We start from the raw sequence: 13,181 nt of genomic DNA on the forward strand, positions 1-13,181 counted from the left end.
TAAGAGTTATAAAATTCTCTTTCCATAAGAGCAAAGAAATTAGACAAACAGATAATTTGTTAACCACTACGAACAGGCATAGCCAATTCTATACAGTCCATTAATAGCTCGATTGTTTGCTTTATTTCATAATGCCTACAAATCCTTGGTGTGGTGGCCCAGTCTGCTGAAGATAGTGCGACTACTGTGGCATCATTCAGAAACATTTCTATTGCAGGTGCTTAAAAAGCTGCCACCTGGAAGGTTGTACATACTTTAATAAGACATGGCCTTTACACTGATTCCAAAGTGGTCAAGGCTCTCTGCAGAATCTGTTTGTTTCAGTTCTGTACATAGGCTTTTTCATGTTGCCTTATTTTTTAAATCGCTTTTTTCAGTTTGCCTTATTTTTTTTAAAGTCCGTCCTGAATGAGATCGCCTTGCTATTCTTTTCAGTGTTCAGGACTAAATAGCCTTGACATAGCCAATTGGTCTCGCCTAGCTAAAGAGAGGGCCAAGTTATTGGCTTTGCTTATGCCAATATGTAAAGGATTGTTTAAATATCAAAAGAAAAAAAACTTTCAAAATACTGAAGGAAAAGCAAATCTTAATCTCAAAACTGTACACTGAGTTTAATAAATTCTATCATTATAAATGACATGGTTTATTTTTCAAATACGTTTCACTCTGGAAACTCTAAACTGAGTTTCAAAAGATCATTGAAGATTAAAGGAAGACATTTGCCATGGCCTAGTTTACTTTCCGAACACTCAGAACTGAAATAACAGGATTACCATAGCAAATGACCTATAGCTGACCGCAATCTAACTACTACTCCTAGTGTTATACAGACTTATACCTTGGGGAAATTGTCCTAATAAACACAGACAAAATGACAGTCATGTATTTCATCCAGAAACCAGTTGGGAGACATTCGCCCCAGGCGTCTGTGCTAGATGAAACGTTTGCCATTCACAACTTTGTTCAGCTGCTAGGGCAGCGTCTTTCACGAGTGGACAATGATTTCAACAAGTCCATTAATGGAAGATGAATCCACAAGTACTTAAAAGATACTTCCCAAAAAATGGCGCATTTGAAAGTCTGTCTCTTCGCCACTATCAAAGTCAATATTCTGAAGCTTCGCCTACAGGTATCCGCAGTCCATTGAGAAACTTCAGGACTTTAACCTGCACACCACCTGTGGGTGGGAAGAATAGGAAACTTACTTTAGTAGTGGAGGGGAGGTCACATCGGAAAGATTAATTATGTTGCGAATTTAACACAGCTATTGCATAGAATTGTAAAAACACCCACCAACTTGGAGCCCAAAGTACAAAACCCGCGCAAAGTAAGAAAGGACCTATCTTCCAAAGGAAGCAAAACAGCTGCTACAAAAACAAGCAATAGAAAAGGTACTCTTAAAAAAGAGCCTACTCAACATACTTCCTAATTCGAAATAGGACAAATCACTCCGGCCCATAGACCTCCGCTTCCTAAACATGTTAATAAGAACACAGAGGTTCAAAATGACAACGTTACAGGAGGTTAGCTCCCTCAACTCCAACAGGGGGAATATTATGGCAAACAGACTTAAAGGACACCTGTCTGCACATTCCAATGAATCACAGGCCCAAGAAGTTCCTGGTCTTCATAATTAACAAAACACACTACCAATTCAGAGTTCTGCCCTCCAGAGTACCCATACTTAGATGAGTGGCTGATGAGAGCAAGACCTACACACAAGTACAGAAACAGCATAAAAAGAATGATGACATATATATATATATATATATATATATATATATATATATATATATATATATATATATATATATATATTCATTCGTAGGTATCAGTGCGCTTTAAATGAGCACCAGTTACCTTACACTAGGACACTTTTATTTTTGTTATGCATCAGGGAGGTTAAGTCATTTGCCCAAAGTCACAGGATGTTGTGCATCATTGCAGAGACTCAAACCCAGTTCCCCAGATCTGAGCTCGACCGCCCTTCTTGGGAATAAACATAGCACCAGCATGGGCATTTCCATGCGAGGAAAGAGTCCTGACCATAAAACAAGAAGCTCCTATTACCAGAAGGGTCAGTCTGACAGTGAGATTATGGGTATATTATTAGCAATGATGGGTTCCTGCATACCACTAATACCACATGCAAGGCTGCACATGAGTCCAATCCAGGGATGGGTCCAAAACCAATGGTCACAGGCGACTGGGAGCTGGGAAGATCTAGTGTTACGCGAGGAAATGAGATGATGGAGGAAAGCTAATTTAACGACAGGAAGATCCTTTATCGCGCCAGGTCTAACTGTGACAATCAAAGACTCCTTGCGTATGGTTTTGGCGAGCTCATATGTAGAAACTCAACATCAGATGGTATGGAAACCCCAAGATTCAATACAATACATTATCTACTAGAGTTAAAGACCGTGCTCCTAGCCTTACAAACTTTTCAGAAACAATTGTGGAATAAATTAGTACAAATTCAGACAGACAATAAAACAACAATGTTTTACCTCAACAAATGAAAGGGAACAAAATCCTTTCTCCTCAAGACTAGGGCAACTGATATGGAGATGCGCCTTTCAGAGGCAAATGACAATAACCGTGACACATCTACCACGAGTAGACCATGTGGAAGCAGAAAAATATCCATTTCACACGAGAGGGAGCTGAATTAGACTGTGATCGAGAACGTTTTCAAAAGATGAAAAGACAGTGAACTCCAGAAATAGACCTGTTTGCGACACCGCAAGGCAAAAAGCCAATCCTTGGCTTCAAGGCACCCATACCCTCACTCCCTAGGGAATGCGCAGTCAGTAGACTGGTCATCGAAATGTTCTTATCCTTTTCCCCCAATCCCAGTACTTTCAATGGTGATCAACAAATGCAGGCAGTTGTGGATGATACTTGTACTCATAGCCCCTCAGTGGGCAAGACAAACTTAGTACTTTGATGTAATAGAGATGACAACGTGCAGAAACTACCAGTACCACAAGACCTGGTCTTCATGCATAGAGGAAAAGTTCTTCACCCAGAACCAAACTGTCTAACGGCGTGGATCCTGTAGACATGGCATTTGGTCATCTGGGACTGCTAGAAAAAGCTATGGCAGTCTGTGAGAAAGTGCCATCTTTCTTGCATGGTATGCCCCCACGTTTTGCTGAATTGCTGATGTACTTTGTCTGTGTGCCCTGGGCTCCTGCCAATCAGGTACCCAGGGCCTGTGTTCCTTCCCTAAAACTGTATTGAAGCCTAAACCCAATTGGCATCTCTGGCCACATGTCAGCCCCTGGAAAATGGGACCCAGGGCACTGTGGCCAGAGAAGACCCCTAAGGGCTGCAGCATTTCTTGTGCCACCCTTAGAGGCACTGTACCCTGACACGCACACACACACACACACACACACGCTGCCTTTTCAGGCTGAGTGTCTTGGTGCAGAACAAAACAAGAAGTCGACATGGCACATATCCCTGTGTGCCATGCCCACAAAACATTGCCCTGGCATACCTGTCACCCCTTTAGCTGGGTGCCCTTTGCCAGTGGTGTGGGTACAGGTGCATGAGCCCTGTACCCCTACAGTACCCAGGTCCATTCCTGAGCACTGTAAGTGCAGTGCTGCTATTAAGAGTATATGGTGCTGGGAGGTCGTCATCACGAACTCCACAGCACCATGATGGCTACACTGATGACTGAGAAGTTTGGTATCAAACTTCTCAGCACATTAAATCCATACTGATGCAGTGTAGGATTTAATGTAAAGTGCACGACAGAGCAACTTAGAGTTGCCCTCTGAAACTAACCCACTACCAGTGTCCTGACTGAGAGGCTGCTTAGGCTGCCACTCAGCAGACATGTTGCTGGACCCCTGGGTAGAGAGCCATCTGCTCTCGTGGGCCTGCTACAATGCACATCCTGGGGCGAGGTGCTAGTCCTCCTTCCCCAGGATGGGCAGGGGAAGCTTCAAAGGCATGCCGCCTTTGTGAGCTTCTCCAGGCCACTTGCTGTACTCAGCAACTGGCCCCCACCGGTTCTGACCCCCACTCTGGCGGGAAGACAGGCGGGAAAGCCAAAGTGAGGAAAGGGGGTGTGCCAGCCTCTGCCAACCTCACCCCTCAGGTGGGGGAGGCGAGGTAAAGCACAATTCCAGGCTCTTCCCATCTTGAGGATGGGGAGCCCTACCCAATCAGAGCTAGGCTCCTGCCTCCCTCCCACTGGAGAGTGGCAGGATAGGGGGTGTAATCACCCCAGGAAAGGGATCTATTGGTCCCCTTCCTTTCCCTACCTGTAACACCCCTAAATTTAGTATTTAGGGGCACCCTGAACCTTCCTTCCTCAGATCCCGATTCCGAAACTACAAAGAAGAACAAGAAGAAAGACCTGCCGTGCAGCTGCTAACAAGATGACAACACCAACTGACTTGGCCCCAGCCCTACCGGCCTGTCGACCCTCGAACCTGCTCCTGCTAAACCACGGCATCTCTGGTGGTCAGCAACCTCTAAAACCCCGGAGAACCTGACTGCCTCTCTCATCCAAAGACTGGTACTCCCACGAGAAGTGGTTCTGCTCAAAGATCTACAACCCCTGGTGCCAGCTAGGAACCGCAAATCCAGCACACTCTGCACCAGCCGAGCCCGGCCCGTGCCTGAGTGGACAAAGACCACGGTGACGTCCCAACCCCCCCCCCCCCGGCGACTGTGACCCAGAATCCAGCACCCACAGACCCTCCTTGACGCTCCTGACTACTCCTGCAGCCTCACAACCAGGGACCCCTCCAACCGCGACCAGCAGAGCGGAAGATTTCCCGACACCAAAAGACACCCCTGAACCCGGCGTCCCACGGCCCCCTGTGCCCAACTCCTGGGTGTCTAACCATCCTACTGCTTCCTAACTTACCTCTCGAAGTGGTGGTCGCACCTGAAGAATCTCCGTCCCCAAGCCTGCTGCCTTTGTTTAACTTCCAGCTTTCAAAATTGAAATCCATTGGGCGCCCGATGGCCCAAAAGCACCCTGCACCCAGCTGCCCGAGTGCCACTGGAAGTGCAGCAACTGTCCTATTCACTTCCCCACTTGCCCCGTGTAAGTGACCCGGAGCTTAGCTCCCACAGCCGTGTGGTCTAAGTTTTAGCAGCCACCAACCAAAGGCCCCCTATCCTCCATAGGATAACATTGGGCCTACTCTCTCTGCACCCGACTGCTCCTGTGCCGCTGAGGGTGCAACTACTACCTGAACCTGGGAGACCCCTGAGTTTAACCCCCGAACCTTATCTCTGCCAGTCGAGTACTTACCTGAAAACAGATAAGCTACATTTTCTCTCTAGGATAACATTGACTGGTTTTTACTTGGAATTTCTTCTAAGTGTTGAGTATTGAAACTTTGAAATATTCACTAAAAATCACCCGATCAACGAAAACGAAATTACTCACCCGTTACCAGGAGAGATTCCAGTGCTGGATCTTTGTGCCCAGCACTGACCTTAAAAAGTAATTACAACTGTGATTTTCCGATAACCTGATTTTCCTCCACAGGATAATATTGGCTGGTTTTTGCCAGAAATTCTTCTAAGTGTCAATTTTTGAAACATACAAATATTCCTTAAAAATCGCCTTTGTAAAAAACGATTTCTTTCAACTGTTTACAGGAGGTGCACCAGGGCTGAATCCAGGATCCACCCCTGAGTAAGAAAAACATACGTAAAGTAATTGATATTGCATTTTACTTAAAACCCCATTGAGCTCAATGTTATAATTGTGTTTAACTTGTGTTGCATATTGCAACAACTATATCTATTGCATTGAAAAGTCTATTGCTATTTGATAGCATTCAACTGTAGCATCTCATTGAGAAAGTATTTTTATACCTACTTTTGGTTCTAAAATAAAACAATATATTTATATATACAAAACAATTGGCGTAGAGTTCAGTTCTTGAGTGTGTGAGACCAATTGCTGACTGAGTGTGTACAACACATGCTTTACACTTTCATCGGATACTGCCTTACTGCTCGGCCGAGCTACCTCTTTAGAGAGTAAAGTTAGATCTAAGTTTAACCTCTGCCAAACCTCTGGGTACTGTAAATTCTGTGCACACTGTATCTTACTTTGGTGCAGTATATACAGAGCCACTTTCTTACAGTCTTCAGGGAAGCAAGTAGACCAACAACTAGGAAATGTTGCACAACCATACGGAAAAGATGCACACAATGGTGCCAGATAATCTGGTCCGCTTCATGAGGACATGTATAACTGCAGTTATCGGATTATCTCGCACACTTGTTAGGAAAATGCCTAACGTATGCCTTGTTAAAAGTACATCTGGCAGCAATAGTAGCCTACACAAGGGGATATATAGGGATAGGTTTTTTCATCACTCCAGTTATCAAAAGATTTCTGGAGGGGGCAAAAAGAATGACGCCGCCAAGAAGTGCGTCCACACCCATGTGTAACCTTAACGTGGTACTGATACAGTTGATTAGAGAACAGTTTGAACCTATACATAAGGCCACCATGAAATTCGTTATGCTAGAAAACTCATTTCTAACTGCCATGACTTTGTTCCACAGAGTGAGCGAGCTACAAGCACTCACCATATAGGAACCGCGCATGCAAAAGCACAAAGACCGGGTAGTCCTGAGGACTGATCCATGCTTCCTTCCAAAGGTCATACCCCACTGCCACATAAACCAAGCTATTCAGATACCAAGTTTTTTCCAAGAACCAAAGACTCCAGCAGAAAGAGCATTACACACCCTGGACTCTTGCAGGGCGATAATGTTACATAGAAAAAACAAAAACAGTCTTTAAAGGAAGGCAACTCTTTGTATCATTTGCGGACAGTAACAAAGGAGAACCAGTTACAAAAAACTCCATCTCAAGATGGATAACTCTCACACAGGAGAGCTGGCAAGCAACTAGAGACCAAACCAAGAGTACATTCAACAAAGAAAAGAGAGACCATAGCCTTTCTGGGTATCGTTCCAGTTAACTTATGTATGGCAGTCACACAGTTGTCAGGAAACCCGTTCAGAAAACACTACTGTTGATGTACAGGTAAACAGAGAAGCACAAGTGGGACAGAGAATACTGAAACCTCTGTTTACAAGCTTAACATCCTCTTCAACCCAACCACTGCTATAAAAAAAAGAAACACAAAAAAATCAATGCACAGCATGTGTATCCAGAAAAGGTTCACACTGCAAAACAAAAGTTGCTTACCTGAAGGAGTAGTTTTGCAGCTTGAAGAATTTTCTGGATTCACATATGAACCGCCTGCCTCCCAAGGAAATCAGACAAGTTAAGTAAACATGAGACGTTTAAAAAAAAATACAGCTAAATTAAGCCCATGCGTTATTAAAATATACAAACGTTGTAAAAAAATAAAAAAGAATCTGAAGCTGGCGACCAAGAGTGGAGACTTCTGGGGAGGGTGTTTGACATTGACATCAGAGAAGGCTAAATGAAGCACCAAATGGTGAGGACCGACAATGCCCAACAAAAAAAAACCGCAAGGAATTACTGGCCCCAACTACTAGATGGAATAACGCACAGGATATGAATCCAAAACAATTCTTCAAGCTGCAACTCTACTCCTACAGGTAAGTAACCATTTCGTTTTCTGTAATTGTATTTTCCAGCATTCCAATTGCATTTCACCGGCATTGCTTTTCATAGATTCATGTGCAGTTTTTCCTCCTTCCTTATTGAATTTTTTCCAAATTATTTTGTACTTTTGCTATGCTATGAAAATCTGAAGCTATGGTAACCTCTTTGATGTGAGGAGCTCAAAGTCTTTCATACTTAGTGACTGGAGTTTGAATCACAAAAAAGGTGGATAAGGCTATCTAATATGTAGAAGTTTTGCTAATTGAAATGTTAACTGTTAGTGAATTTTAAGATAAATCCTGACGATCTCCAGCCTGATTACAGGTAATAATTTAAGCATGTAATTCTAGGTTATATATACCATTGTTGAAGAACCTTAGTTATGGATAACTTTTTCTGACCTTTAGCACTGGTGTTTGAGCTTGGCATCCATTTTAGAGTGGCATGTACTACAATCAGCCTAATGTGACAAAGGATAAAAAAGATGCGATCAACCATTAGTTCAGTTAAATAACTTCAATACATTGTTGTACTGAATGCAAGAGTTCTGAACCATGTCCATTTCCATAGATGCACACATGTTGTTTCTCATAAAACTTTAAAGGCAATTATTTAGCTTACTGCCACATTGCAATAATGTGCAAACCAAACTCTTAGCAGATTCCAAATTGCAAACATTAGTTTGTAGCTTCTTAATTTTGAGAGCTGTGGACTACTATTTCTATGGACATAGACTAGTGAACCTAGTGTGCAGTAGGAAATTCTATTTGCATTTTAAGTGACTACCTTTGCAAAGGTTCTTTTTCCACAGCACCTATTTTTCCATTTATTCACAACACAAATTCTCTTCTCCTGTTTTGTCTGCTCTCTTTCCAGTATGACGAGTTGGTCCCCGCTTCTCTGACGACAAAACATGGTGGGTTTTACATCAACACTGGGACACTGCAATTCCGTCAAACATCTGATTCGGAAGATGACGACTTTGCTGGCAAGAAAAAACACAGACCTCCCAAAGTGAGTGTGTTGTGACACGATGAGAGAGGAGGCAAGAGATTACCTGATCTCTCTCTTTCTGCATGCAAATATTATAGATCTCATTTGTGCCTCATGCATTTTGCATTATATTTTGCTCTGCTGCTTAGAAACCTCTGTCTGAATACCAGAACATTTTTTTTTAAATTGCAACATTTTCTTTTTAATCTGCGTAAATCTGGTAGAATCCATATGTCTGCCTCCAGGGGGGGCATCAGTGCAGTTATTCACCAAACAATAATGTCTGTTTCAGACTAATGTTGCATTGTGATAACTAGCTGATACTAGATTCCTTTTTTATACATACTGTATGTTCATAGTTAAATATTAACTTGCTTCGTTGTTTTGCAAAGTGTCATTTGAATTGATTTGCATTTCACCAATTTTTGTTTTGCTGCAGCAAAATGTTCCCACCTTAATAGGCCTTGAGTCGTGTGTGTGTGTGCGCGTAGTTCTCGGATTAAGATATGTAACTATTTTTTCGCTTGCTTCCCACAGGTCACCAAGCTGAAGGATATGGAGGATTGTACCCTGAAGAAGAGGAAACGCAAGGAGGATGGCTTTGATAAAGATAAGAGGCCACGCAAAATAAAAGTACCTAATCAGCTGGGGTATGTTTTTACAGCACAAGGATTTATAACTAGATGTCTCCAATCAAACAAGCATCCTTATATTCATGTCCTGGCGATTGTTTGCCCTTATCTCTGAAATAATCAAAAAAAATTCTAAAGCTGGTATTATTTTTTTCTTTTTCCGCTTCTCATTTCTTTTTCCGCTTCTCATCTAGTTGTATTTGTATAACCATTCTGAGTTGGCTATAACGTGGAGCCCTGCTAACTGAGTCACCCACTTACATGAAATCCTTTAGTGGCATGTTTCCTATGGAATATAATTTTTACACTTTCGTTTGAATTCCCACCTAGATGTAACACCATTTGTATTACATCCTGGCTCCTTCGTCAAATCCGAAGCTTCGTCCTTCACAACACCCAGTGATAGCCTCTTGAGTAAATCTTGTTCTTCAAGCTCACATTATGGCAAAACTACATAGCTCGTCTGTGGGGTTTTTGGTTTGCCAAAGTAGGGAGTTGGGTTCCATGCAGGGTGGTGTTTTATGCCCGAGTCCTATCCACAGATTGAAAGTGGAGAATTCTTTTCAAGATCTTTTAATTCTAGAATGTGGCACACAGACTATTGCCAACCACTTGTTCCTCCTAAAAATTTTGGACTGTTAAATACTCAGTGGAGAAGATGCTCCTCCCTTGATGCAGTGCTCGTGCCCGCCCACACAAATCACACGGCAGGAGAAAGCTGGAGGGAGAACTGCGGCTCCGGTCTACTGGTTTTTGATGGCCTTTCCATTCGGGCTGAACCAGACTCTGAATGCCTGGAGAGGTGGATCGGGCCGGCGAACACTGCTTGTCTGAGCTAGGGGGTCTGTGGCTGCCACTGACTCGGTCGTTTGGTCGCATTGCTGCTTTTGCCACCTTTCCTCCGCTTCCTGCTTGCTCGTGGAGAGATGCGTTTAACGGGTGTATGGCAGGGTTGCGGGGGCAAGGGCCAGGGTTGTGTTGGTGGCTGAGCAGGCTTGGTGTTGGAAGGCCCATGCTCTGTACCTCTCACATCTCATGGGCTGCTGAAAGTTGGGCGCTTGACCCTGTTTCTGACACTAGCCCTGACCTCTGTTCAACTGAATCAAGCACCCTCCACGTCCTTCATCCTACAGCTGCAGCCTCTACAGCCCTACATCTTCCACATCATTTCTCTCGGCCTTTGTGTGGGCGGAGGCGGTGCCTTAAGCAAGACAAGGGGAGGACGTAAGTGAATAATTGGACAAATGTTGCATGTTGCTTGCTACATTGCCACGAGTATATTTTTGGACCTGTCATTACTTGCTGTCTTTGATTCTTGTCCCACACCGGCCACACGCACACCATGATTTCACGGAATCCATTTTTGCGGCAACGTGTTGTGGGTTCACGGATGTCTTGCCTGGTCAGTAATTAAGGTTCCACCACAGCGAGGCGCTCCAGGGCAAGCGAAAGTGTACGGGGGCGGGGGATGGGGAATTTGCTCCCCCCTAAAACAACTTTGTTAGATTTGATGCTCCAGAGAGCAATTGGGGTCGTAGCAACAGAAGTGGAGCTTACAGAGAGAAACCTCTATTGGTCCCATAGAGCTTGCACAATCACTGCCTGGTCCAAGTAAGGTCACCCCAACTGGGAGCACCCATGAATTAGAGGTAGAGCCTGGTGTGCTGAGAGACACTCAGTATCTCACTCTTGGTGATCCCGCAGGAGGAGCTCCAGCAAGGTGCCAAAAAGAATGAAAAGGACTGTCCAGAAGAAACGAGCGAAGAATAGCACCTTTGTAAACTCCCCACCTACCTCCAAAGCACCCTATAAACCTCAACTGCACTGTGGATAGCACAGGCCATAACACAAAACCAAGCTGGGCGGTCGATGTGGTGTAAGAACTAGCTGGAAGGATCAGAGTGATCATTAGACTAGAACTCACACCCTTTGTGGCTCGCATGACCACCCCCACCATTACTTCATTGACAGAGGAGACCCTGCGCAACACCCGTAGTTGTAGAACCAGGGTATGATATGACGAAGAAAACCAATGTGAACGCAAACGTCCATTTCATAAGGTCACCCAGCAGTACCAGCACAATGAAATCTGGGAAAACTGAGGATAAACCAGTGAAGGGCCAATGAAAATGCAAAATTGCCAACAAGGGGGGGAACCACTGGGGGCAATGGTGGTACTACAGAGAGAGACTGGGAACCTCCCTATTATCAACCTAACCCCTGCTGGGTGCCTTTATGTAGCAATTTTGAACAGAGTAATGGAACTGGGCGAAGATCAGATAGAAACCAATGACAATCTGTCTAATAAGTGTCTGAACTGGCTCACATTAGAATAAGAAACTTCACTGCCCCGCAATATGGTTTTCACTTGCAGAGTACACTGGATTGGGAGGAGTCGGCAGGATCGCATGGGAATTGTCATAAACTTTAAAGACCCCACTCGTTCAAAACCTACTATCAGATGCGGCACACATGCGAGAGGGGCACACTAACATTGTCCTTCTCCCTCTGGGGTATTTTTACATTTTGACATCCTGTTTAGATTGGGTTGCGTATACTCCTCTTCTTCCCCCACATACATCACACACGCACCCAAGTGTACCTGCCAGTGACCCACTCTAGCCTTTTCCTGTGTATAAATTGTACAACGTTTTCGACCAAGTAGACTGAATAGCTGATAATGAGGTTTTACAGTGAATCCGATTAATATGCCGTAGATGGCTGTTCCAAAGGTGGGTATCCAGGAACTGGGATTCAGAGTCGGTCAGACCCTCTCTTACCAGTCAGTAGAAATAAGCACCCCACACCTATGGGCATGCTGCCCTTCAGCAGACCTTGCGCTTCTTTGCCCTCCACTTCCCCAAGTGGCCATTTAAGGCCCTAATCTAGGTCCGCAGGAGTGTGGTGAGGCAGTTATGGCTGGAGCTACATCTATAAGTTACTAAGCTCAAATCTCATATAGCAGGTCTCCTGGTAGGTCATTTAAAAATAGTTGGCAGCTATTTTAAGTGATATTTTAAGTGCCAGGTTGAGCCACTGATTCATAAAAGGGGGTGGTGATGGACAGAGTATCTGAATTAAGCAGAACACTCCTACACATGTCAAAAGATCAGGGCTTGATCCATCACCGTTTTTTAGCTCAATGCACCATCCCAGCTCAGAACCTGGCTACATGCAAATTAGTCTGACCCTGGACCAGTGCATCATGGGAACAGGGCAGACCAAACTACCAAGCCAATTGAGCCACTGAACATCCCCCAGCAGCGAGCTAGTGTCAGAGGAGGATAGTTTGGCACATCCTGAATCTAGCTACACGTCCCATAAAGAAATGGTCGCTGCTTGCGCTCTAATTTATGCCAAGACTCTGAATCAGAGTGTTTGTCTGTAATGGGTGAACTGCTCCAAAAAGGAAGGATGGCACACTTTCATCACATTGCCTGGCACGAGCCTGATAGTCTATATCTTAGTCGACGTTAGATTATGGCCTTTTGTTACTGACATGAGTCATTACAAAACAAGACAGTGATCATATCCAACACGTAAAATGTACTTGCATGTTTCACTATATTAATTCAACACTAAACCTTCTATGGGTCCCGGAGTAGCGTGCTCCTCCCCGGAAAAGCGCTTCAACGCCTCGTCAGGGGTAGTAAGCGCTTTATAAATGCAATTACAATACATCAACAATAGACCAAGCTTTAGGCTGCAGCTGATCTATTAGAAAATGTGTGTTCTTGAAAAGGGCAGACTTTATATGGTATTTGTTGATCTTGTATCTGCATTTGATTTGGTTCCCAGAAATGTGCTATGGAATGTGCTGGCTGATATGGGTCCCGATTTGCTTCTTGGGATGGTCTACTAGCTAGCAGATCAGAGGTGAGAGACTGTTTAGGAAATTTAAAACTGGTATGCTCTGGTCAAGCCAGGCCTTGTGTACTTTGGCAGACTCCTTTTGGATA

At 44.1% G+C, this 13,181-nt stretch overlaps 1 protein-coding gene across 3 annotated transcripts in view; it reads left to right on the forward strand.

Annotated features, from left to right (window-relative positions):
• Positions 1-13,181, forward strand: part of UBN2 (ubinuclein 2) — a 647,497-nt gene that overhangs the window by 92,430 nt on the left and 541,886 nt on the right. For all 3 annotated transcript variants that reach the window (XM_078640321.1, XM_078640331.1, XM_078640327.1), the window contains 2 exons: positions 8,474-8,611; positions 9,128-9,240. In XM_078640321.1, coding sequence (XP_078496447.1) covers positions 8,474-8,611; positions 9,128-9,240 — 251 coding nt within the window. The remainder of the gene's footprint in view (positions 1-8,473; positions 8,612-9,127; positions 9,241-13,181) is intronic.

This window comes from Lissotriton helveticus, chromosome 1_1, assembly GCF_964261635.1.
Source record: "Lissotriton helveticus chromosome 1_1, aLisHel1.1, whole genome shotgun sequence".
NCBI classification, from domain to species: Eukaryota; Metazoa; Chordata; class Amphibia; order Caudata; family Salamandridae; genus Lissotriton; species Lissotriton helveticus.